At 43.6% G+C, this 26,506-nt stretch overlaps 1 protein-coding gene across 1 annotated transcript in view; it reads right to left on the reverse strand.

The window, feature by feature from the left end:
- Positions 1-225: 225 nt before the first annotated feature.
- The window catches only part of LOC126482070 (gametogenetin-like), a 406,404-nt gene continuing 380,123 nt past the window's right edge, over positions 226-26,506 (reverse strand). Inside the window, exon 8 of the mRNA XM_050106046.1 lies at positions 226-4,244. Within this exon, the coding sequence (XP_049962003.1) occupies positions 4,059-4,244 (186 nt within the window). The 3' untranslated portion in view covers positions 226-4,058. The remainder of the gene's footprint in view (positions 4,245-26,506) is intronic.

The following is a 26,506-nucleotide window of genomic DNA, read 5'->3' on the forward strand; positions in this document are numbered from 1 at the left end:
ACAGTTATAAAGGTAAAAATGAGACACTAAGTAACGTGACGCTATGTCATTTACAACTGAATGCGAGGCTGTTTGTCAACAAGCGACGCCTTGGTAACTATTGCTGAAGGTGGTACGAGTAATTCCGGTACCGGCTTCAAGACTTGAAAGTAATTCAACTGTTCCTGAATCGTGTATCATCCATTATTTATACCAGGAGTAAGGAAGAAAAGAGAGAAGGAAACATTAGTTATACAGATATTTTTATTGAGATTGTTAAATATTACATCTACTGCTATAGGTGGTATATTCGAACTCATTCGTACAGTCTACAATACGATTCACCAGCGTCTCCCCTAGGACATTGTGTCGCTATAACGTACAGTCACTGCAGTATTCAGGAACCTTGAACCACAAATCATCCAGGCTGGTAAACAGAGTGTTTACTGTAAGATTGTATCGTATTCCGGATGTCTCTAAATGTACAAGAAATTTCTAAGGAATTATACTCTCGTTATAAGAGGAGAAGACTTAGGAGATACTAATACGATTTTTTTACCAAAGAAGTGTTCGAAAAAGATTTATTTTCGCATACGTTTTCTATTTTTGAAGTTAATGATGGTCAAGTAGTACGAAAACTAGGATGCATATGACATTCTGTCCATAGGATGGAGAACGCTGGCAATTCGTGGTTTGGCACTTGGTGGAGCGTCCAAACTCAAGATCACATGCAACCGCTATGTTCGCTCATAAAAGGAGTATTCCGAATAGGCACATTTGCCAGAATAAGTCTGGCTCCTATATACTAAACTCATAATCTAACACTCTAATGACATAGAAAATAAGTGCAGCTTGAAACGTATCAGACATTCCAAGCATCTGTGACATCACAAAATACACATACAAAAATCACAATGGCGTTAACCGCCATCCAATACTTCACGCACTCCAAAAGTCCCTTACACATTTCACTTGGCTTGTACATCAGGCGTTTCGTCGTGCTTCAGCGTACTTAGTTCTGGTTTCTGTCCGGGCCTCGTTAAAGCTATCATAAAATATTGTGTACACATTGGATTTGCACCCTGTAATCAAGTAGTTACAATGAAACAGAAAAGTGTAATACTAGAATCATTCACAAATTACAACGAAAGTTTCCATTGGGGTATACATAGTCGTGGCTAGATGAGCATAAAAATCTTTGCTTTCACGGACACACATACAGTAAGAATGATATGGTATTTTTTTCATGGCGCAGATGGCTGGTCAAACGTCGTTTGTAGTGAAGCGTATCTCGCCATACAGGCGAATAAAAAGCGTATGAAATCAGTTGTATTATTACCAGCTCATTTGCAATACCCAAACTTTAGCCACATTCACACCACAATTTGTCGAACGACATGCAGTTTCAGAAGTACTTGATGTTTAAATACCTTTAAATTACTTAAATAAATATATAATACAAGCCTGATGACTTAATGGTTACGGACTTAACGTATCTACATATCTACAGAATAAATACTTTATAGCCCTGACCAGAGGGCCGGACAGTGTCGAAGAATGAAAAGTCTTTCTTTTATCACAAGGAGACCAGAAATTCTTCGCAGACCCTCGGCCTCTCCTTTACCTCACCGCGTCTCCGGGCTGGTGGGAACTGAGAAGGCCGCTGTCGTTCAGTGCGCAGAAAGAAAAAGACGTGGTTCGTCCAACATGGCAGCGATCTGTCCATTCTTCCGCGCAAACGGTCGTTCGTGTAACAGCCGAATCTCACGGGGAAACGTCGAGCGGTCAGATACTGGTGCCTCTGCTGGGGCTAAAACCACCTCTAAGCACCCGCTTGGTGCAGCACCAGCGCGGCAAAGAGGAGGAGAACTCTCTGATGTCGAGCTATCAGTTTCCACACAGCACGCGTAGCGAAAGTTGTTGAGCAGTCCCCGAGATACAGAAGGCACACGGTCTTAGGGGGAGGGGGGGGGGGGGGCAGGTAGGCGTTCGTGCATTGAGGGCAAAGAGGCACTGACTATGTTTCAGGACAAGGCTTTACGGAAATTTATGAAATTCGTGCAAACAAGTAGTACAGCCGTAGAATCTGCGTAATTTTTCTTTGTGGGCAGTGGAGCGACAAACGTCTTGGATGAAACATGGTTATAAGGAAGGAAGATTTTTGTTTACTGTGTTACTAACGGGTGAGGTCATTAGAGAAAGGATGGATAAAGAATCTGACCGCATCCTTTGCAAATACACCATCCCTGTGCTCACCTTATTCGGTTTAGGAAAGCCAGATAAAGTCTAAATCTTGGTGACTGAACTTGTGAACGTGGATTCACTTGTATGCCCACTCCTCGTGATCATGAGACCAAACGTGTTAACCAGTGCTCCATCTCACTCAGTACGGTACAACGACGGAATTAAGTCTCCATACTGGTGATGCAGTGCTGCCAGTGTCAGAAATGAGAATTGTGTTTTGAAATCCATTAACGCAGCTTTCTTAAACTATGTTTTGCGTAACCCTGTGTTTCCGTGGAGATCCCTGAAAGAGTTCTGCAAACTTTACGTTACTTTTTTCATTACATTCAAGAAATGAAAATTAATGTTTCTATGACATTACAGAAATAGAATGACATCTAAACCTCGCTTCCACTTACTATTTTGGATAGTCGTTACGAATGCGCTGTATTAACCCGGCAAACGGTCTGCCCGATGGGAGGCCCTAGTCACACGACGTTTACATTTATATCGTGGACTGGGAGACAACCATGTAGTCGCTAAACTCAGTAGTGAGGGAACAAGTGCACAAGGTGTGATTGTAGCAGGCGATTCGAAGCGCCACCATCGTCCTTATCACAGAATGCACCCACAAGTACTGCACTTTATTGTTTGTCATCATAAACATGAGGCATGTTACGTTTTGTAACATATATACAAAATTAAAACCATACTACAGAAACAGACCAGGGTTTCCGCCATAAAAATGGACATTAAAATGGGTTTCACGTAATGTATAGATTGGAAAACACTGTATTAATACGAGCAAAAAGTTAATCGACGCTTAAACGTTTCGAAGAAGTGAAGTTGAATTCTTTCATGACCGTGGAAAAGTTTGTGTATTTTTACAGCATAAACGTCAGTTTTCGTTTAAAAAAAATATGGTTTAAAAATGAAAAGATTCAACAGTGACATTGTGTCTGCTCATTTGCTGAAGGATTATTTCAGAGCAAAGGTTAGTTATTGTTGCTGAAGATACATACAGTCTGTTCCCATCTACTGACTACTTTTGGACCGAGTGCGGTGGTGCAGCGGTTAGAACACCAGTCTGGCATTCGGGTGGACAAGGGTTCAAATCCGCATCCGGCCATCCAGATTTAGATTTACCGTGATTTCCCTAAAGCGCTCCAGGCAAATACGGGGATGAATCCTTCGGAACGGCACAGCTGATGTCCTTCCCCATCCTTGAAACAGTCCGAGCTTGTGCTCCGTCTCTAATGACCTCGGTGTCGTCGGGAAGTTAAGGCCTAACCTACCTTCCTTCCTTCTTACTACCGTCGATTGTATGTCGGTGCCAAAGAATTGCAACAGTAAACGTTCAACGTTCACGCTATTATATCACACCCAGATTGGAGGGAAGAAAAAGTGATCAGTGCCTCTGATATCTAGTTAGATGACGTGGTGCCATTTAACTATCATCTGACACGGTCTTGAGTGAAATAAATGAAATCTTAGCGAATAGCGAAGTGAAGCAGAGATTCTGTATCAAATATGTGTTTTATGTCGAGGGTGAGGAAATTTTTCATTCCTGATTATAAATGGACAGAGCATTTTGTATTTGGGCGGCGAAATACTGCAGCACTTTATGGTTATACGGATTTCTAAATATGGAAGGGTTCCTGCCTTCTGTTTCTCTCGGGGACGAAATCATCTAGCACCAGTGCGTCAAATTGTCTTGCAGTCAGGTACGACGAATGCTACACTGCAGCGGGAATGCACACGGACTCTCACAGACACAGGTTTCGTCGGCGGTCCCTTCTCGCAGAGGCTGAAGCGTAGGCGGGATTGCGACCTGGATCACATCGGGTCGGGCCAGATCAGAGGGAGCCGAAGTAGCGGCGTCCGCCCGTCATGGCGAGGCTGACCAGCATCACGGAGAGCAGGAAGACGGCCAGCCCCAGGAAGGAGGTGGCCGCGTGGCACACGCAGCGGCGCCGCTTCGCCTTCTGGATGTTGCGCATCAGCCGCTCGGCCGCCGCCTTGTCCAGCGTGAAGTCCGGCTTCTGCAAGCAGACAGAGAGGGTCAGCATTACTGGCGGGAACAAGCGAACCAACAAGAAATACAAGTTATCAAGCAGCCGAAGAAATCCACACAAAATCACGCATATACACACACACACACACACACACACACACACACACACACAGAGAGAGAGAGAGAGAGAGAGAGAGAGAGAGATAGCGTGTGTAAGCAGGCTGTTTGCTAAGTACGTAGGCTGTTTAGGTTTTCATGTTGGTAACGCCACATAGCGCTCCGTATGAAAATCACTGACTGTGCTGTGTGCAGTCTGTGGCTGGTTTGCATTGTTGGAATATTTGCTATTCTAGTGTTGAGCAGTTGGATGTGAACAGCGCGTAGCGTTGCGCAGTTGGAGGTGAGTCGCCAGTAGTGGTGGATGTGGGAAGAGAGATGGCGGAGTTTTGAGAGCGGACGATCTGGACGTGTGTCCATCAGAAACAGTAAATTTATAATATTGGATATCATGGACTGATATATATATTATGACTTTTGAACACTATTAAGGTAAATACATTGTTTGTTCTCTATCAAAATCTTTCATTTGCTAAGTATGCCTATCAGTAGTTAGTGACTTCAGTAGTTAGAATCTTTTATTTAGCTGGCAGTATTGGCGCTCGCTGTATTGCAGTAGTTCGAGTAATGAAGATTTTTGTGAGGTAAGTGATTCATGAAAGGTATAGGTTGTTGTTAGTCAGGGCCATTCTTTTGTTGGGATTATTGAAAGTCAGATTGCGTTGCGCTAAAAATATTGTGTGGCGGTTTGGTGATGAACAGAAAAAGAAAAGAGAGAAATGTCTGAGTATGTTCAGCTTTGCTCATCTGTTTGAAAATCAAATAACGTAAGAGGTTTACCAGCATTGTCATTCATAATTTTTTCTAACGGGAGGTTTCACGTGATTCAGTGATGATGTTACAAGTTTTCAGGTATTACAGGGAAGGGTAAATGTATTAATTTGAGGTAAGGGATACTGATCCAGAAACGACCGAATCGTAAGTTACAAGTGGAAATCATTCTGATACATTCGTCAGTGGAATACATATACCAGTCCTGTTGTTGCTAAGACTGTACCGCAGGCAACTTTCAGAGGTGGCTGTGTGGACCAAAACAAGCACAAAAAGTCCAGTTAATATGGGCTATAAAATCCATACGTTAAGAACTATCACCACTTGTTTATCTTCGCTGCTCAGAAACACTTTTATCGAACTAGTGCTGATAGCTCTTAAGGTACACGTTTTAGGGTCCATATATACTGGACCTCTGAATGTTGCCTGTCTTACAATCTTAGCAACAACGTACTGCTATACGTATTCCACTGTCAGATATACTTGTAGCACAAAGATTTACGCTTATTACTTTAAGAGTCGGTCGTTTTCGGACCAGTGACCCTTAGCTCATATTGATAAATTTACCGTTCTCCATCCTACCTCAAAGTTTGTAACATCACGGAATCACCATACAGTAACAATTCTTCGCAGATACTAAATATGGGGAACTCGATATACGTCCTATTCTGCGGTAGTCGTGTGAACTATGTCAGGAACCAAATTTCGGCTCCTTGTTGGGACTTCACCCACTTTGAAGGTATGCACCTCGAAATTACCACGAATCACATATAATATGAGCGAAGAAGTCCCCTCAGACCACGTTCTGTGTGCTCCTTGTGTGATGCAGGCTGTATGACTGACGCAGAATGGTCCGGTATTTATGAGATATCGATTGTGTAGAGCCAAGCAGATGGAAACGGTCGAGAGGCAGAACGCAGTCCTCCAAATCTCGTGTACGAACAGTCCACCGCCTCCCTGCACGTTCGTCTGTTTGAAACAACCCTTCATCATATAAACGCCAAAACTGGGGGAAATTTTGTGTGACGTGGTTGGTGACTATGAGAGTACTTGTTTCGGTGTAGCAGTGCTTCCTCTCGACCGTTTCCATCTGCTTGGCCATACACGAACATCATCATCGGACCATGTTGCTGCTTACAGTGCGCTGCGTAAATCACACAGCCTGCAACACGCAAGGAACTGACGACACGTGGTCAGAGAAACTTTCATTCGTCAGCGCCATCCATCTTGGCAACGATGCATTTCCAGACACACGTTCATAGGACATTTCTTCCTCCATTTCCAGTCGAGAGCCCATCCCTGCAGTTTGTCTGTTTTCATAATGTCCTGTCATCTGGTTGCGTTGCGGACACATCGCGAGGCAAGGAAAGTTCGGGGTTAGTCAATAAGTGTCCGCAATTACGCTCTTATTGTCCTTAGGTTGGCCCGAGAGACTTTGTAGAAATGGTTGGCTCTAAGGCTTTGTGCCCTCTCCAGCTGCTACGTGACACCGTTGGCTTCGCCTGTGGTTGGTTGCAGCATTACCCCATCAGTCCGTTTTTCGCTGTTGCGACCTAAAGACTTCCCCGCCATAGAGGATTACCGTACCGTAATCTCCTTTTTTATGGTCTGATGGTATACTAGAAGCGACAATTCACAGAAAACTGTTAGGGCAATACGGATTCAACGTTTTGTCAGAGCGAATTGTTTACCACTGGACTGAACAGTTCCAAAGTGGACGAGGGAAGAGCGGGGCTTCATGACAGAGCCACAGCTGATACCATTAACGAACGACTCCGTGCCTTGATTTCGAATAACAGACGTGTGGCTGTTGATGATGTGCCAAACCATTTGCAGATTTGATCCATTTAAATCTGCTTTAAGAGGTCCTTGATTGAGTTCCGATCAACAGGTGAAGGAACCGGTGCTTGCCGCGCTAACAAAAACCTTGTTTTTCAGAAGGATCTTGTATAACAGTGAACTAAGGGCATAGAAAAGCTAGGATAAGTAAGAATTGAGTGCTCTTGTTGTAATAATCTGTGTATATAAAAGGCTACGTCTGGACTGACTGACTCATTCACTGACTCATCATTGCCTGTCATTCACTGACTCATCATTGCCCAGCCAAAAGCACTAAGGATAGAAACTTGAAACATAGAGAGGGTGTTGATCTTATAAGGTGGGCATCGTTTAGTAAGGGGCTGTTCGAAATTCAGCCCCAACGGAGGTGAAGTAGGGGATGAAAAGTTTTTTGAAAATATGTCGCTATTAAGGTTAATGTGAAGTTAGAGATACAATAACTGGTACTTAAATTCTCTATGGAAAATTAAAGTACACGCATACCATTTTTGGAAATTCAACCACCAAGAGTAACAATAGTAGGAGACCGTTTTTTTTTTTTAAATAAATCATTACTACAGTACTAAAAGCACTTTTAAAGCTACATCTATGAAAATTGATATTTGACTTTTGTGTTAGAAATAAAAAATGGTACGTGTTCGGTGTTTCTTGGAAATTCAACCATTAAGGGGATGAAATAGGGGACTGAAATTCTTTGTAAATATTTAATTTTATTAAAATATTTTTAAGCTAGGTCTATGAAATTCATGCTTGACTTTTGATTAGTTGAATTAGAGTGCGGAAGTTCCTACTGAAAGATCGCCATAAGAACTTAAAAGGCAGGATTAACTAAGATCTCCGACTCTAGCTGCCAGAATCACTTTTTGGTCGGAAGAAAATTCAGAAAAGACCAAGCTTCACTGGCCTTTATTATCTTGCTAAGTTTAGAAGATGTTGCAATTTGTGAACAACATAAAAATTCGATTAACGGAAGACAAAAAAGGTCTTTTATTTCATTACGTTAAATGTTAATTAACTCAATGTAAGAAAAGTGTTATGAATGCTTACGTTATAGTAAGATCCTTTGTGTGCAGTTTAAATGTCAGCAATTAATTTGCTGGCTGTCTAAAAGTTACGTAGTAACTGGGTGGGAGCATCGCTGTTAGTATCCCACGTAAGCACGCTCCGCTCCCAGCCCACATAACAATTTTCACCAACACTGTTGTTACAGTTGCGTTATTCTGACGTAAGGATTCTGGGAAATTAAAAACAATGATCTCTGGGATGATAACCGTCAGGTCGAATATTCTGTTCCAATTATGGGCGTTTCCCTACTATGAATTTGTGTGCTTTGACACAAAATTTGTCTTATCGAAACTCTGAAGATAGATATGAACTTCTGTCAGCAAACGTTTCCTCTCAGAATGAAATTTTCATACCGAAGTGAAAATTTCAGTCTGGAAACATCCCCATCTTGGCTATGCCAAGTCTCAACAGTGTCCATATGTCCAGGAGTGCTAGTCTTGCTAGTCTCGCAAGACAGCTTCTGTGAAGTTTCAAACGTAGGAGATGAGGTACTGGTGGAGCTGTGAGGACGGCTAAACACAAAGGTCCCGATTCGAGTCTTGGTCCGACAAACAGTTTTAATCTGCCAGGCAGTTTCAACTCTTAGCTTGTTTATGTGAAATTTTCGAACTACTCACTTCGAAAATTTGAAAACGCAGTGGAAATTCGTTTATGAAGAGGACTTCAAATTACTATGAATAAGAGTAAATCAGACCATTGCAATGAGACGTAATTAATGATGGTAGTGAAGAAATCCGATACTGAGACACAAAAGTTTATTTGTAGATGCCTTTTTGACCGTAGAAAGTTATGCTCTCAATTGACATCACCTGTCAGTTGCGAATGTCTCTTGAAGTCATTTCTGCGGCCGTTCTTGTTATAAGCAATAAATTTCTTAGTAGATTAGCAACTTGTGAGGATCGTGTATGCTAACGCGACGAATGTGTGAGAGTTTTTATATGATTTTTGTTTTTACTTATTTGCATCTCTGGCGCGCACGTGCTATTTCAGGCACATCTTTGACTGACAATAATGGAGTGGGCTGTTCACGGAAGTGATATGATTCAGTTCGCAATGGAGTGACAATGATTACTCTTATGTCAAGTGAACTTAATACTACGTACTAAATACCTACAATCTTTACTGTGAATAAACGCTCTTTTTCATCAGTTGTAAACGCTCATGTACGGTCCTAAATAAGATAAGTGACAATGATGAGTGGAAAATTGAGCCACGTTCGTTAGCAATGATAGGACAAGAATTAATATTAAGCTATTCTGCTTGTAATAGAGGTGTGTGGTGTCATAAACTAGAACAGTCATTATGGAAATAATTAACCAAATATACTACAAATAGCTCAATAATTTCGCTGGGAAAGAATGAATAAAAAAATGTTTGAAGAAATCAACCGCGCATGGTATCGTATGCCAAAAACCTGAAGGAACTGCAGAGAAAAATTACAAAATTTTTACACTTAATCCAGACACGGTTAACCGTTTTCCTTAAGCAGGTTAAGTAAGCAAATATTCCGATTTTTCAAGACTAAACCATGGAATGCAAAGCTTAAATTCAACAAAATCTGAAAAGGATTAACGTTTATAATTAAAAAGAATCTTATTTCAAAGAAATTAAATGTGCAATTGAAATTATATATTTTGCGAATTTCCAGGAAGTAGTGGGAACCACATCCAAAAGGCAGGGTTCAACGTTACAACGGCAACGAAGACGTTAGAGAAAGAGATAGAGGGAAGCAATTCGATCAGTCCTTTTCGAAGAAAGCTTCATTTTCCTTCAGTAATTTCCTAAAACCTTTTGCTTTTAGATACTGAAGCATCTTTTTATCGCTTAGGACTCCAGTGACCTGTCTCCACTTGAGCCATGCGGCATTCACCCTCATCCGAGTATCAAGAGTCGTGCTGCAGTCTGAGGTGACGACAGACTCTAGGTACTTAAGATGCATGGTCTTTTGCAGGTCTTCTTCGCTGATACTTATGGTGCCTCTGGTTTATAAATGGCCGTATCTATTGACTGAAATGACTTAGAAGATGAAAATGTTTACACTACCAAGGGACCGTAGACCGTAATACGTCATATAAATTTTAACTTGACACGTCTACCCATTCCTGAGAAAAATGGTTCATAACAGACAGATGGACTACAAAGCGATTCTATCAGGGTCCCGTTTTTATAGATTGGGGCAGGGGCTCTAAAAACAGTAAAGTATATGTGTAGAACTGCTATTTCTATAAAAACAGTTTTGTAGTATTCTGATCAACAGAGGGGTAAAATAAGCTACGGTTTGAATGATGGTAAGATATTCTGATTTACATAGCGTTGCTTTCCAAAAGGAAACGTCCAGTTTCCTGTCTCTGTGCGAGTCTCATTTTACCCGTAAGTATGATCATAATCAGTGAAGACACAGCTGTTAAGTGTAAGTTAATTCATAGTTCTCGACATTCGTTCGGATGTGACAAGTTGTTAAGAATTTACACTACACCACGAAGATGACGAGCTACAGACGTGAAATTTAATCGACAGGAAGAAGATGCTGTGATATGCAAATGATTAGTTTATCAGAGCATTCACACAAGGTTGGCGCCGGTGGCGACACATACAACGTGCTGCCATGAGGAAAGTTTCCAAACTATTTCTCATACACAAGCAGCAGTTGACCGGCGTTGCCTGGTGAAACGTTGTTGTGATGCCTCGTGTAAGAAGGAGAAATGCGTACCAGCACTTTTTCGACTTTGATAAAGGTCGGATTGTAGTCTATCGCGATTGTGGTCTATCGTATCGCGACATTGCTGCTCGCGTTGGTCGAGATCCAAAAGACTGTTAGCAGAATGTGGAATCGGTGGGTTCACGAGGGTAATACGGAACGCCGTGCTGGATCCCAACGGCCTCGTATCACTAGCAGTCGAGGTGACAGGCATGTTATCCGCATGGCTGTAACGGAACGTGCAGCCCGTCTCGATCCCTGAGTCAACAGATGGGGACGTTTGCAAGACAACAACCATCTGCACGAACAGTTCGACGACGTATGCAGCAGCATGGACTATCAGCTCGGAGACCACGGCTGCGGTTATCCTTGACGCTGCATCACAGACAGGAGCGCCTGCGATGGTGTACTCAGCGATGAACCTGGGTGCACTAATGGCAAAACGTCATTTTTTCGGATGAATCCAGATTCTGTTTACAGCATAATGATGGTCGCATCCGTGTTTCGCGACATCGTGGTGAAAGCACATTGCAAGTGTGTATTCGTCATCGCCATACTGGCGTATCACCCGGCGTGATAGTATGGGGTGCAATTGGTTACACGTCTCGGTCACTTCTTGTTCGTATTGACGGCACTTTGAACAGTGGACGTTACATTTCAGATGTGTTACGTCCTGTGGCTCTACCTTTCATTCGATCCCTGCGAAACCCTACATTTCAGCAGGATAATGCACGACCGCATGTTGCAGGTCCTGTACGGGCCTTTCTGGATACAGAAAAAGTTCGACTGCTGCCCTGGCCAGCACATTCTCCAGATCTCTCACCAAACTAAAACGTCTGGTCAATGGTGGCCGAGCAACTGGCTCGTCACAATACGCCAGTCACTACTCTTGACGAACTTTGGTGTCGTGCTGAAGCTGCATGGGCAGCTGTACCTGTACACGCCATCCAAGCTCTGTTTGACTCAATGCCCAGGTGTATCAAAACCGTAATTACGGCCAGAGGTGGTTATTCTGGGTACTGATTTCTCAGGCTCTATGCACCCAAATTGCGTGAAAAGGTAATCACATGTCAGTTCTAGTATAATATATTTGTCCAATGAATACCCGGTTGTCATCTGCATTTCTTCTTGGTGTAGCAATTTTAATGGCCAGTAGTGTAACTGATACACTGCGACCCTCTTGACTGTTTACATTAATCGAACAATGAAAGAAGTGGCGCACTTGACGCGGTTCCAGTGAGTCAGTCACATGGAGATCCGGGATCGGCCGTTACGTCACGGCGTGCTATTTCGTCCCCAGCTGTTTGTGCCCACGCGGGCTCGCGGCCTGGGTAGCGAGTGTTACGTCAAGGCTTGCCAGCGCTGCTGGAGTGCGTGCCCGTTTGTGCGTGCACCGTGGAGAGTGCGCCTGCGTGCCGGGCTCGCGGAAGTTTCGTGTGACCACGGAGCGAGAACCTTGCGTGACAATCTCGTCTGGCTATCTCGGAAGCGGGATAAGCGCACCACCGAAAGAATAGTTCGCAAACAATTGCGGGCCCACTATGGCGAAATGGGGGCCCGCTGGCTGCTGGATCGTGGGCTGTTTTCTCTGTTACCAAGACATAAACACGGAGACAGTTACGGTAGTCACCAACCGCAACTCTGGAATGGTGCATATTTTAACGTTATTTGCAGTCGTGATGTTCAAATGGTTCAAATGGCTCTGAGCAATATTGGACTTAACTTCTGAGGTCATCAGTCCCCTAGAACTTAGAACTACTTAAACCTAACTAACCTAAGGACATCACACACATCCATGTCCGAGGCAGGATTCTAACCTGCGACCGTAGCGGTCTCGCGGTTCCAGACTGTAGCGCCTAGAACAGCTCGACCACCCCGGCCGGCTCGTGATGTTCGCTAGCTACTACATTTTCGGCAGTCCACTTAACATGGCTATTTGTTTCCGTGTGGAACGTGGTTCGCGGCAGTAACGTGCCTAGTTTGTGGCAAGCAATGACACTTAATGGCAAGGTGTAATCAGCAATGCCTTCGCTATGTAAATTATTGCAGCATGTTGTTTGCGAATGTCCAGTATTGCTGAAAACTAAATTTGCTATCAAATATTATTTCTTTTCTTTTCTGTCGTAAGCGCATTGCAATTCAAGAGAGTGTTACACCAGACACGTTTCGGTTTTACTGACAAAGCATCATCAATGGTGGTTCTACAAACACACTATCTGAGCAAAAGAGTCCAGACACCCCCATGTAAAGTGGAATTGACCAATAGATGTTACGAGAGGTGGACCCACCAACACAACTGGATATCATTGGAATGAAATATGCCTGAGAGATATTTAAGTCCTTCTAAAACTACCTAAGTCGACTGTTAGTGATGCGATTGTGAAGCGGAAACGCGAAGGAATAACCGCAGGTAAACCAATAGCAGGTAGACGTCATGTATTAACGGGTAGGTACCGCCGAGTACTGCAGGAATGGTTCCAAAAAATGGCATGAAATCAGTGGAAAAATCATTCCTGACCTCCAAAGTGCCACCAGCAGTCCATCTAGCAGAATGACTGTGCGCAGAGAGTTAAAAAGGTGAGGTAGAATGATCGAGCTGCTCTTCATAATCCATAAGTTTCTCTAGTCAATACTAAACGACGCCTGCAGTATACAAAACGGCGACACTGCTCAGTGGATAAACAGAAACGAATCATCTGGAGTGATGAATCATACTACACTCTTTCGCAATCCCAAGGAAGGGTTTGGCTTTGGCGAATGGCTGGAGAACACTACCTACTATCATATGTAGTGCCAACAGTGAAGTACAGACGAGGTACCCTTCGCGGGTATTTTTCGTTGTTAGAATGTCGTCCCGTTACTGCGCTTATGAAAACGCTAAATACGGAAGAGTACGAATTGCACAGCCCCTCTCGCCGGAGGTTCGAGTCCTCCCTCGGGCATGGGTGTGTGTGTTGTTCGTAGCATCAGTTACTTTAACTTAGTTCAAGTAGTGTGTAAGTCTAGGGACCGATGACCTCAGCAGTTAGGTCCCTTACGAATTCACACAAAAAAAAATGGTTCAAATGGCTCTGAGCACTATGGGACTTAACTGCTGAGGTCATGAGTCCCCTAGAACTTAGAACTACTTAAACCTAACTAACCTAAGACCATCACACACAACCATGCCCGAGGCAGGATTCGAACCTGCGACCGTAGCGGTCGCGCGGTTCCAGACTGTAGCGCCTAGAACCGCTCGGCCACCCCGACCGGCGAATTCACACACATTTGAACATTTGAACGCAAGAGTATGAACACACGCCCACTGTGTCGTGCGTACAGTAGAGTAACAGTTCTGAGACGATGACAGCTTGTATCAACATGACAATGCACCCAGTCATAATGCATCTCATGTAAGGGAATTGTTTGTGGATAATAACGTTAACGAAATGGTACGGCCTCCCGAGAGTTCCGACATGAACCCAATGGAACACCTTCAGGATGAGTTAGAATATCGACTTAATTACAGACCCCATCGTCCAACATTGCTATCTCTTCTAGTTCCGGCTCTTGAGGAATAATAGGCTGCCATTCCTCCACAGAGATGGATGAACCCCATTGAAAGCGTCCACAGCGGAGTTCAAGTCGTTGTAAAGACGGAGACCGACACACCCCTCGTTAATGAGCACTAATAGATGTCCTGATACTTTTGACTGGATAGCGTGTACATAACAGGTATCTAAATTTTGATATTTACAGATTAGGAAAAGGTTTTTTTTACTTACGTGTGTTTATTACAGTCTCTGAGGTCGACAAATTTTTCTCTCTTTGCTAACAGAGGCTGTTGTCTGTTTTTGGGCCACTCTTCGAGATTTTTCTATTTTTAGGAACGCGACTTTTCTTTTGTTGCACTTGTGTTCTTTTCACTTTATTAAACTTTTGTACAATTTCACACAAGTTGTTTTCATGGAAATTCTACTGTGGTTTGTACTGCACTCATTACTTTGCTTCGGTGTGCAGCAAAAGGAAAAGCAGGTTCCGAAAAAGCTTGTGAAGCATGGAAGAACAACTGCGTTTTTTTGATTAGCAACGAGAGAAAAGCTTGTCGATTTCACAACAGATATCAATGAGTAATAAACGTTGTAACTAAACCGTACGCCACAGTCATAAGCAGAAACGATAATTGTTGTGATGTAGAAATGAATAATGTGTGTTAAATTTAGCCGGTCGCGGTGGCCGTGCGGTTCTTGGCGCTGCAGTCCGGAACCGCGGGACTGCTACGGTCGCAGGTTCGAATCTTGCCCCGGGCATGGATGTGTGTGATGTCCTCAGGTTAGTTAGGTTTAAGTAGTTCTAAGTTCTAGGGGACTCATGACCTAAGATGTTAAGTCCCATGGTGCTCAGAGCCCTTTGAACCATTTTTTTTTTTTGTTAAATTTACAGATCTATCACTAATAATGTTTTGTCAGTGAAAACGAAACTCCCCTTGTGTGGCACACTCTTAAATTGCAGCACACTTACCACAAAAAAAGATTTTCATTTTGTATATTCCAGCTATTGCGGAATATAGCTACCCAAACAACATGAAATTTTCTACACTTCCACCAAAGTTTCGTCTGTGGCAACCTCGAAGTTGTAGGAAGCCCAAAACTACTTTTTTCGACAAAACAACGAATGTTATCTTTAAAAATTTATATCAGTGATGTCTCCTTGTCCTCTGTGCAGGTTTCTCTTGTCACAGCAGAACTATTTCCGTTTGTGAATCAGCAATTGAGTCTATTTTTAAGTATTCATACTGCTTCCACTAGCCATGAATAGAATACAGATCTGTCTTTTTTACGCCAAGACTTATGTACACGATGCTTTTGAAATGATATTCACACCCAAACCATGTCCTTTAGTAAAACGTCCTGCATAATCAGGCCCACATGATCTTGCAACGATATTCACCTCGGAAATTCCGTCAAATTTATTGATTTCCTTTAAGTCCTTAATTTTGAATATCGCGCTCTTGGTAGATTAAAAATGGCTTAACAATATTCCCCATGTCACTCCACTTTCACGAATACTGTGTTAAGTGACAGAGCGACCATTATTCACTTCCTAAGAGGACTGTATTCGAGATGTAACAATGATAAGCGAACCACTCCAAAGTTGGCTCCAAAAGATGCAGAAAAAACTCTAAAAGTTACTACGGAATTATAGGACAGGGAATTGAAACGGAATGCTTCGAATACAAATCTACTGCCATTGCCACAGTCTCATCTTCTTTTCTTTCTGAAAGTATGTCAGTCGATTCCCTTCCACAGCTCCACTGTTTAATTTTGTGGCAACATTTAGTGGCGTATAATTTACTCGACGTTCATCAGCGAGGTATGAATTAAATACGGCACTTCTGTTCAGTGTTTTTCATCACCGCTGATGACAACTTCATTCAAGAGTTTCGTCACACCCTGTTTCGATTTTTAACAGCTGATTAAATCTGGTAGGAAAAGGTTTTACACCATGAAATTTTCGTAAGTTCTGCAGACCTTAATTTGTAACTACTACCTCAATGGACTCCTATTTCAAAGGAATTATTTCAGTCTTCGTTAACAGGCCGATGAAGTCAAACTATTGTACATTACCAAAACTTTATTCGTGGTCCATGCAGAAACTATGTACTTTGTGTGTAATGTGCCGGATTACGAGCAAAATATGCTCTAAGCGCGTCACACAGCATTAAATTAAAATATAAAACTGGTGGCATGCATCAAAAATACGAGAGTCATTCTAAAAGCAAAGAACTTTTTAATCTGACGAGTAGTGCAATTTTCCCCCACTTCTTCCGCCGTGTCATAGACGTTACTACCACTGGTGCCAATATGACGCTAACAGCGAGCAGGACCGGTATTTTACTGTTTATTTGCGCGATTTTTTTTAAAAAATGTGAAAAAATTAATGCTTTCTTTCTTTGTAGTTTAATACGGTTTCTGAATGCAAGTCTTCCCTAGAGAAATTTACAGACACATAATAGAAGTTCATGGAAGTGTGATGAAAGGAGCATAAGGTGTAAAATGGTGAATCATTTTTAACGGCAGTTGAATGAATATTCACGATGAAGAACGATCTGATCGACCGTCGGTCTTTCACTAATGATGAATTGAGCTTGTGCTTTCTCCATATTTCACTATCGGGTCTTTACCAAATTGTTAGTGATGATGTGAAGTGTAGAAAAGTGTGTGCCAGATGGTTACGTCGACTTTCGACAGACGAAGACAAAACGCAACGAATGGCTTCTGCACTGACTTTCCTTAGTCGGTACGACAAGGAACGCGAAAAAGATTTGTACCATATTTCTGCTGGTTACAGGACTTGGGTTTCACATAAAAGCCCCTAAAAAAATGATCGTATGGCATTGTTGGCCTGGAGGCCCCATGAGGGGGAAGTTCGGCCGCCGTATTGCAAGTCCTTTTTACTTGAAGCCACTTCGGCGACTTGCGAGTCAATGATGATGATCAAGAACACACAACACCCAGTCATCACGAGGCAGAGAAAATCCCTGACCCCGCCGGGAATCGAACCCGGGGCCCCGTGCGCGGGAAGAGAGAACGCTACCGCAAGACCACGAGCTGCCCATATACAAAGCGCCACTCAACGGGACTGGATTATTCGTGATCCCGAACAAAACCATAAGAAAAATATAAGGGGGGTAGTCACATGGAAATGAGACAAAAGGAAAAAGATAACTTCCAAAAAAGTAATCGCCATAACTGTTAATACATTTATACCGCCGGCCGCGGTGGTCTTGCGGTTCTAGGCGCGCAGTCCGGAACCGTGCGACTGCTACGGTCGCAGGTTCGAATCCTGCCTCGGGCATGGATGTGTGTGATGTCCTTACGTTAGTTCAGTTTAAGTAGTTCTAAGTTCTAGGGGACTGATGACCACAGCAGTTGAGTCCCATAGTGCTCAGACCCATTTGAACCATTTGAACATTTATACCACTGTGAGAAAAGACTTCCAATGCCGTCATGGAAAAATGTTTTTGAGGGGCCATAATTGTATTCAGGCTAGTATCTCTTCATCCGAAACAATTCGACGGCTACGAATGTCTTTCTTCGGGCCTATAAAATTAGCGAAATCGCGTAGGAGGAGATCGGAACTGTATGGAGAATACGTAATGGCTTTCCAGCGAAACTTCTTCAACATTGTCGGAACAACCTTGGTAACATGTAGGCCCGAGCTGCTCCGTTGATGATACACTTGCTTCGGCTGTTTCAGTGGGCAGTCTTCAACATCCATCTTGGCCCCGAGTGATCACCATCTTTAGGAAAACTTGTGGAGCGCTATGAAAAATGTTTAAAATTGAACGGTGACAACGCCAAAACGTAGCTAAGATATCAAAATATGTTGTGAAATAAGTTGTCTTGCTTTATCTAGAGTAAAAATATATGGAGAAACTGAAGTTCTTCCCAGAAGAGAGATCGTAGATTTCAAATTTCCTAGCAGTTTAAAGCTGCGTGCAGGACCGTGACACGAACCTGGTACTTTTCTCTTTCATGTGCAAGTGCTCTACCTACTTTTTTATCTTCTTTATTTCCATCTGTTTCATTGTCAGGTTTCGTCAGTAGGTCAGTGCGATGCAACTTGATATCTTTCAAATTCCATCGATGAGAACTTCATCAGTTGTTTTTTTTTTTTTTTTTTTTTTTTTTTTTTATTACAGAGGGTGGCCAGTCCCCTGACCGAACAAGTTGAGCTTTCGAGCAGACAAGGAACACCTACTCCCAGGGCGAAGAAAATCTTCTATCCGGCTGGGAATGGAGACATGGACCCCGCGACTGAGCTATCGAACGACTCTCCATCGCAGCTTTACTTCTGCCAGTACTTCATCCTCAACCTTCCAAATTTCACACAAGTTCTCCTCTACACCTTGCGGGTCTATCACTCGTGGGAGAAAGGATACTGCAGTGATGTTTGGAAGGTAGGAGGTACTGTCAGAAATAGGGCAGTGAAGGTGGGTCGTTAGTCGTGCTTGGATAGCTCTCTCAGTAGAGGACTTGTCCGCAAAAGGAAAAGGTCTGAGGTTAGAGTTCCAATCCAGCAACTTAACCTGCCACGAAGTCTCAAAAGTTCTTTATTTTTAGACTGGCCCCCGTACTTTTAGCTTCTGTCCTCCCGAATGAGCTCAGAATGTGGTCCGCTAGCCAGTCCAACAGGGTGGGGACGGACAGAAATAGTCCAGTACTTCCGCGATGCTTCCAGCGGTCCGGAACCGCGCGCCAGTTGGCCTTTCCGCGAGTGGAGTCGACCTTGGCGGGCGGCCACAGGCGCGACCTTGCGCTATAAGAGGCACTCACCCAGCTCAGCTGATCACTACTGCAGCAGCCGGCCGCGGGCGTCGACCTCCGCTCTTGGGAAGTCCAATTCACTGGCCTTCCTGACACTCTTACAAGGGAAATTCCCCACCGCAATCCGCCTCAGGTTTAGCGGTAAAATGGGCAAGTGACTGAACATTTCATATCAAGCACGAAAATAGAGACAAGGTTTACTGAACTGTGAAAAATGAAGCAAGATAGGAACAGTGAACGGTCGAAGCTTAAGAAGTGCGACATCGAGAGAACTGGAAGAGCCGGCCGTGGTGACCAAGCGGTTAAAGGCGCTACAGTCTGGAACCGCGCGGCCGCTACGGTCGCAGGTTCGAATCCTGCCTCGGGCATGGACGTGTGTGATGTCCTTAGGTTAGTTAGGTTTAAGTAGTTCTAAGTTCTAAGAGACTGATGACCTTAGAAGTTAAGTCCCATAGTGCTCAGAGCCAGTTGAACCATTTTGAACTGGAAGAGCCACTGTGTCGTGGTTAAGTAGTCGTTTTGTTAAACTGCTAAGAGGACGAGCCGTCCTCAAAACTCCCTCGTGCCATTTATTTTTATTTATTTTCACAACATTATGAACTGTCCGTAGAGTCACTGAAAAGATTGTTCTCCTTCTGTAGTCTTGGCAGTTGTCATTGTATACATTGGTTGTCAAGTAAATGTGATGAAGAGTGAGAGCAGGCGAGATACCACACAGACGTCTCACAGAAATGAAAACAACAAGTAAACAGGTGTGAACTAGTGTAAGTAGGCTGCTTAGGTTCAAATGGCTCTGAGCACCATGGGACTCAACTTCTGAGGTCATCAGTCCCCTGGAACTTAGAACTACTTAAACTTAACTAACCTAAGGATATCACACACATCCATGCCCGAGGCAGGATTCGAACCTGCGACCGCAGCGATCGCGCGGTTCCAGACTGTAGCGCCTAGAACCACTCGGCCACTCCGGCCGGCGGCTGTCCAGGTTTTTATGTTGGTAACGCCACGTAGCGCTCTGTATGAAAACTATGTAAGTAGGCTGTTTAGGTTTTTACGTTGGTAACGCCACGTAGCGCTCTGTATGAAAATCACTGACTGTGCTGTGTGCATTCTGTGACTGGTTTGCTTTGTTGGATATTTGCTATTGTAGTGTTGTCAACAGCGCGTCGCGTTGTGCAGTTGGAGGTGAGCCGCCAGCACTGGTGGATGTGGGGAGAGAGATGGCAGAATTTTGAGAGCGGACGATCTGGACGTGTGTCCGTCAGAAAAATGAAATTTCTAATATTCGATATCATGAACATATATATAATGACTTTTGAACACTATTAAGGTAAATACATTGTTTGTTCTCTACCAAACTCTTTCATTTGCTGAGTATGCCTATCAGTAGTTAGTGCCTTCAGTAATTAGAATCATTTATTTAGCTGGCAGTAGTGGCGCTCGCTGTATTGCAGTAGTTCGAGTAACGAAGATTTTTCTGAGGTAAGTGATTCATGAAACGTATAGGTTATTGTTAGCCACGCCCATTCTTTTGTAGGGATTATTGAAAGATTGCGTTGCGCTAAAGAATATTGTGTGTCAGTTTAGTGTTGATCAGAATAAGTAAAGAGAGAAATGTCTGAGTATGTTCAGTTTTGCTCAGCTGTTTGTAAATCAAATAACGTAGAAGTTTACCAGCACAGTAATATATAATTTTCCGATGGGGAAGTTTCACTATATTACAACATAGGAATTCAAGATTCAAAACTTCCAAAACGGAACGCAACTTCAAGAACGTTAAAACATTTGTTTGGACAGAGTGCACAGAAGATGTGTGATTGTGAAACTGTTGAATTCATTCGTTGCAGCATATGTGACAAACCATTATGATTTTATCATTACATTCATACGAACACCTAAACCTAACATGGAGGCGTATCTCACTCACCAGGCGTACAAATTAGATGCGTCGATGAGAGATACCTATCATATGACACACGTACTGTCACTTATGCCGTGTATGACACGCTAAACTTGTTTTCCGCTGGAGGATTCGGTTGACGTGTCGCTTCGTCATCAAACATTTGCGGTTGCCATTCGAAAGTCACTTCCTCTCGGCTGCCAACAGAGTGGTTGCGCAGAATCAGTTTTAATTATAGGTCCCTTCCTCACACCTCGCAACTGCAAACGGACGTTACACCACGGCACAGACACAAATTTGAATGCAGCGAACAGCGGAAAAAAAGAAGGTACGAGGGAGTTTTGAACACGGCTCGCCCGATTTGCTGTCCCAACACCCTGACCACTTGATCACGACGTCGGGAATGTTCAAGCGTGAGCTATGTTGCACTTCTTTTTCTAGGACCGCTCACTGTTTGTATTTTGCATTTTTACACTGTTCAGTACACCTTCTTCGTGTTTTCATGCTTGACCTGCGTTCAGTTTTTGACTGGCTGCCCACTGGACTCTCTTACCACTGAAACATCTGAAGGAGGGGGGGGGAGGGGGGGGGGAGTTCCCCTTGTTAGCACCACGAAACAGTATCAAAAAAGTAAACGAAAATTCGTGATCTGACCCAGAGGATCTTTCCGTGCCGAACAGATGCAGCGTCATCATCTGCTACATGGCGTCATTCGAATGTGGTGTGGGGGTCATAGTTTGACAGAGCTTTGGGAAACCTACGATCGAATAAGGCAGAGGACATAGATAACATTCCAGCATAATTTCTAAAATAATCGGGAGAAACGCCAGGCAAACGGTGAAAAATGCCTAGAGAATAAAGTTCGCTAAAAAATCGTCCCCACAAATCTGAAGATAGAAAGGGCAGATAAGAGCGAAAATTATCTATCATACAATGAGCTTAAGAGCCTGTGGATAGAAGTTGCTCAGGAGAATAGTATACAGAACAATGTAAATAGTTTAGGGATTTCTTTGATGACAATAGATGTTGAAAATTAGCTGGACTGATAAGATAAAAAATGAAGATATATAACGAGAACACTGCAAGAAGAAGGAACGAGATGTTAGGACGTATGTTGAGACGCCAAAGACACAGATATTGGAATATTTCCAATAAATAATTGAAGAAGAGTTTGGCGCAGGAGGGGAAGTCGTGGTTGGCAGCATCAAACGCCAAAAAACTTATCCAGAAAGAAATATGGAGGGGCGTGGGATCAGCACACTCCTCTCCCAGCTGTTGCCGGCTTTCCAGATCCTGTAGCCGCTGCTTTCATTTACTTATTGTAGCTCCTCAGTTGACATCATGAGCCTGGGTGGATCCCGTTCCAGTTATCCCATCGATCTCTGGAAGTATCGGGAACAAGTAACACGACCAGGTACTCCGATTCGTAGACAGGCGCGCTGACCACTCAGCCAAACAGTCTGCAAATTTTTTTTAAAGAAGTGAATGTATTGCACGCTATGGACAAAAATTTAGGAACTATACCGTATGTTGTGCTACAGACGAATGCTGAAAATTAAGTGGACTGATAAGGGGAATGAGGAGGTTCTGCGCAGAATCGGAGAGGAGAGGAATAAGTGGAAAGTACTGACAAGGAGAAGAGACAGTATGATAGGACATTTGTTAAGACATCAGGGAATGATTTCCTTGATACTAGGGAGAGCTGTAGAAGGCAAGACAGAGACTGAAATACATCCAGCAAATAACTGAGCCGGTTGCTCAGATGAAGAGGTTGGCACGGGAGAGGAATTCGTGGCGGGCCGCATCAAACAAGTCAGAAGACTGATGATGACCGAAAAAAAAAAAAAACATACGATTTTCTCTTTTGTTCCCCGTTGGCTAAGTGCGTTGGCAGAGCGGTCCTTGTAATCTGAAGAGGTGCAGTTCTGGTCCCAGTCTAACGAGTCTGAATCATGTTCTCTTTCATCTCCTTCACCTCTCTCCACCTGAGACTACATCCGCCTCCTGTTGTTCCTAGGCACACTGGATAAAACTTTTTTTAACGCCAGGGGACATCACTCTTATATTGTCAAACACCACCTCTGGCCTTCATAATGCCGCCATTTCGCTGAAGAAGAGACTCCACAAGTTAATTCGATTCTTCCATAAACAAGTGAATCCATTCATTGATAATTACATCCCGTAGAATTACTGAATTGCTAGGATGTGGTTTGCTACGTTTCATCCATTGCATCAAATGGTCTCAGGCATTTCTGTGGGATTAAGATTGCGTGCTTTAGCAAGCGAGTCAATAGGTGTCTTTGTTATGGGGGTTTGTTAAACAATTTGCCCTTCCAATAACTTTAAAGTGAACGTTGATGCTGCACAGAAACATCAGTGAATTCAGTAAGTCTGGACATGCTCGCAAAAGTATGGGACAAGTTTGAAGATCGTCTGGATGGTTGTCGTGAGTCCGGTGGAAGTCATACTGAACATTTGCGAAATATAAATGTGAACTATGATCTCAGTATACTACGGTTGTATGTGGGTGTATGTAAAATATATATCTTCGTAAAATCGAATGGTTCTTTCGAAAATAAAACTTGCAGTCGTAACCAGTTTATATATTCATTCACGTTGAAGATACAAACATGTGAAATCGGGTGGATTTTTCCGAAACGCACTGCAGATAACATTTACAAACTAAGTAACAGTTGGGGTAGTAAATATCCTGCTGATCTTTTTCTCTGTCGTTACAGTATTGGAAGCCGAACGCGGTGAGGCGCAACTATCTGAGTACGAGAAACTATTAAATCTTCATATTTAGTTTGTGCAATAAAAGTGTGCAAGTTGATGATTTCAGCAAGGTTGTTACATACTACCTCGTCGAAGCAGATTCGACTACGTCTCTTCTCTGATGGCCTATTAAGATCAGAGACACGTCTCTTATGACAGTGTGGCAGAGCTCTGAGCGACTACAAGAGCGGAGGGAAAGTGAAAGCTGTACGACAAAGAGCTGAACTGCACACCGTGCGTGAAAGGCCATCAAGGGCGCTACGCGGTCGTGCCTCCAGACGCCCGTACTGCGGTTCAGGTGCGCTCGTCTGTCGCCGTCAATGTAGAACGGCGTCTCAGCCGGGAATACCACCGGCTGTCAGCTCACAGTCTTCACTGACAACGGCTCTCATCTAAGCTTCCACCTCTTCCCTTCTGCTCACCGTGTTGTTCTCGTTTTTATACGTCCACACTCCGAGGTGTGGGGTTGATCTGATATTCTGTTATTCTGCGCAACGGATTAATCTGAGATGTACCCTTTACCCTGTGGCTCCTGTAAGATACTTGGGTACTGGAGTAGTGCTAGTTAGTGTAAGAAAAACATGGAACTAACGAAAGTTATTATTTATTTTGCAAAAATTCTGAGAAATCAGAATGACACCTTTAGTTATAAATTGAACAAGTTATATCCTGGTTCTTTTCGGAATGTGAAGTTACCTTTCAAGGATAGGATTCGCTAATGAAATTTCTACACAAAGTTTAAGATGCTTGTTGCCTTGGCAGAATGGCTGAGAGGCGCGCCTACTCAACTTGAATAATTATCCTTTAGAATGTTGTTAGGTACGGTCGAGGCTGTCGCGTGTGAAATGCAGTGAAGTGTACTGTTGTGGAGGAAATATGGGGCTCGCAATAGCTGTAGCGCAGAATACCATAAGCTGCGATGACTGCTGTCTGCGCTGCTCGCTGCTGACAAATAAGATAACTCTCGTTCTATCTGGATTGACCTTCGCCAATGAAACTCTCCCTATGCCTTGATGAAGTCAAGGATTCCTATTCGCCCCTAGTCTAACTATTGGCGTGCTACACCGGTCAGATAACCAGTCCACCGCGATGCCACTAAACATTCGCTCGCAGGCGTTTAACTACAACTCTGTCCGTTCACACCGCACAATAAGTGTGTCGGCCAACACAGTGAACAACGCTTAATCGCAAGGACTCAATATAGAGTCGCCCTTTGATTCGCTCTCGACAGAGGTGCTCTCCCAGTGAAGTACTGAGGAGAGACTTGTTCCTCGCTCTTTCGAGTCCACGTACGAGCGCGCACGCTCTCGTTACGTGTTCTCGCTCCAAGAGCGACAACGGAACCGCGCCTCTCCACACCAGACGTGAAGGGGTATATCTTTCGGTCTCTACCATTATTCCTTCAGCTCAAGGCGTCAGAAATATCGTCTGCCAATCAGCATTGCTCTTCTAAAACGGGAGAATGACGTTTCGTTTAAGGCGACCAATCCGGAAGCTTGCAGCTTTGACGTTTGGCGTTTGCTGTCTCCCTGTGAAAATCTCTGAAACTGCGTGCTATGTATAAAGAATGCGTAGGCTGGCCGCTCCCACACAATGTAGCGGAATTTGCTTTTAAGCCGGACACGTGGTTGTTCCCCCTTTTCCACTCGGGCCCACGCTGTCCGCTGCGGGTGGTCGCCGGCCGACATGGGCTGGGTCGTCCTCTGAAGGGCCTGGCGTCCCGTTGTGTGGCCTCTCTCCCTAACTAAAAGCCTCTGTGACCGTCGTGTCTGGAATGTATGTGTGCACACCAGCCTCGAGTATTTCAACCACGGTGCACTCACTTGTCAGTTGCATATCGTTTACCTGAATTCATACAACATTGACTTTATCTTATCGAGTTTGGGTTCGAATGAAGCGTCTTGATGCGCGGAACATGATTGTGAGGTCGGAATACGTAAGCAATGAAGGTCAGGAGACCACGACGTCTTATAACACGTAAGTCGCTCATCTTAGGTTCGAGATTTTTATGGTCGATTTTCCTTTCTTACGTCAAGGAGGAAACTCATACTTTTTTTTATCAAATAAACATATAAAAACATTCAAAACGAAACTCGTGTAAGCGGTGGCTGTGTGATATTTGTATCTGAAACACACCGCTGGACTGGAAGATACCTTTTTGTCATACTGAAATTAACACGAAACCAGGATATATTTACGTTCCACCGTTTCAGAAATGTCAAATGTCTCCCAAGAAAGGTAGTGTCTGTTGGCGCGTCGGAAGCTGCTAACAGGGATGCGGAGAGCGGGGTAGGGTGCGTGGTATGGTAAGGAGAAGGAAAAAGTAAGATTCCTCAGTCAAAAGAGCAATAGATCCGTGTAACGATTATATCAGAGAGTAGGACCAATCAAAGTTACGCTGACATCATTAACACGGTATCGCCATTTGCACAACAAAATCGTTCTCTAGACAGAGGGCGAACGCTGTCGACGAGCATCTTTTGCTATAATTGCAATTTCATTTTAATGACATGAAAGCATTCTCAGTGGTTTTTGGGAAGCTAGAAATATAAAACAGTTCATTCTTAAAGCTAAGGAAGAAGAGCTTCGTTTTAGTATGTTGGCGCCATTTTTCTTCCCACTGGACGTCAACTTTGATATCTGGATAGGACACTGTCATTCAAGCAGCACTGCGTGAACCTGTCAAAGAAGCTTGGCTGGACAGTAAATTTTCTCCACAAAATAGCAAATGCAGATACGCTACGCAGTGCATAAATTTCACTTGTGTACTCAACTGCTCAATATTGTGTCACTGCATGAGAAAACAGCGCATACAC

The sequence above is a fragment of the Schistocerca serialis genome, chromosome 5, assembly GCF_023864345.2.
Source record: "Schistocerca serialis cubense isolate TAMUIC-IGC-003099 chromosome 5, iqSchSeri2.2, whole genome shotgun sequence".
NCBI classification, from domain to species: Eukaryota; Metazoa; Arthropoda; class Insecta; order Orthoptera; family Acrididae; genus Schistocerca; species Schistocerca serialis.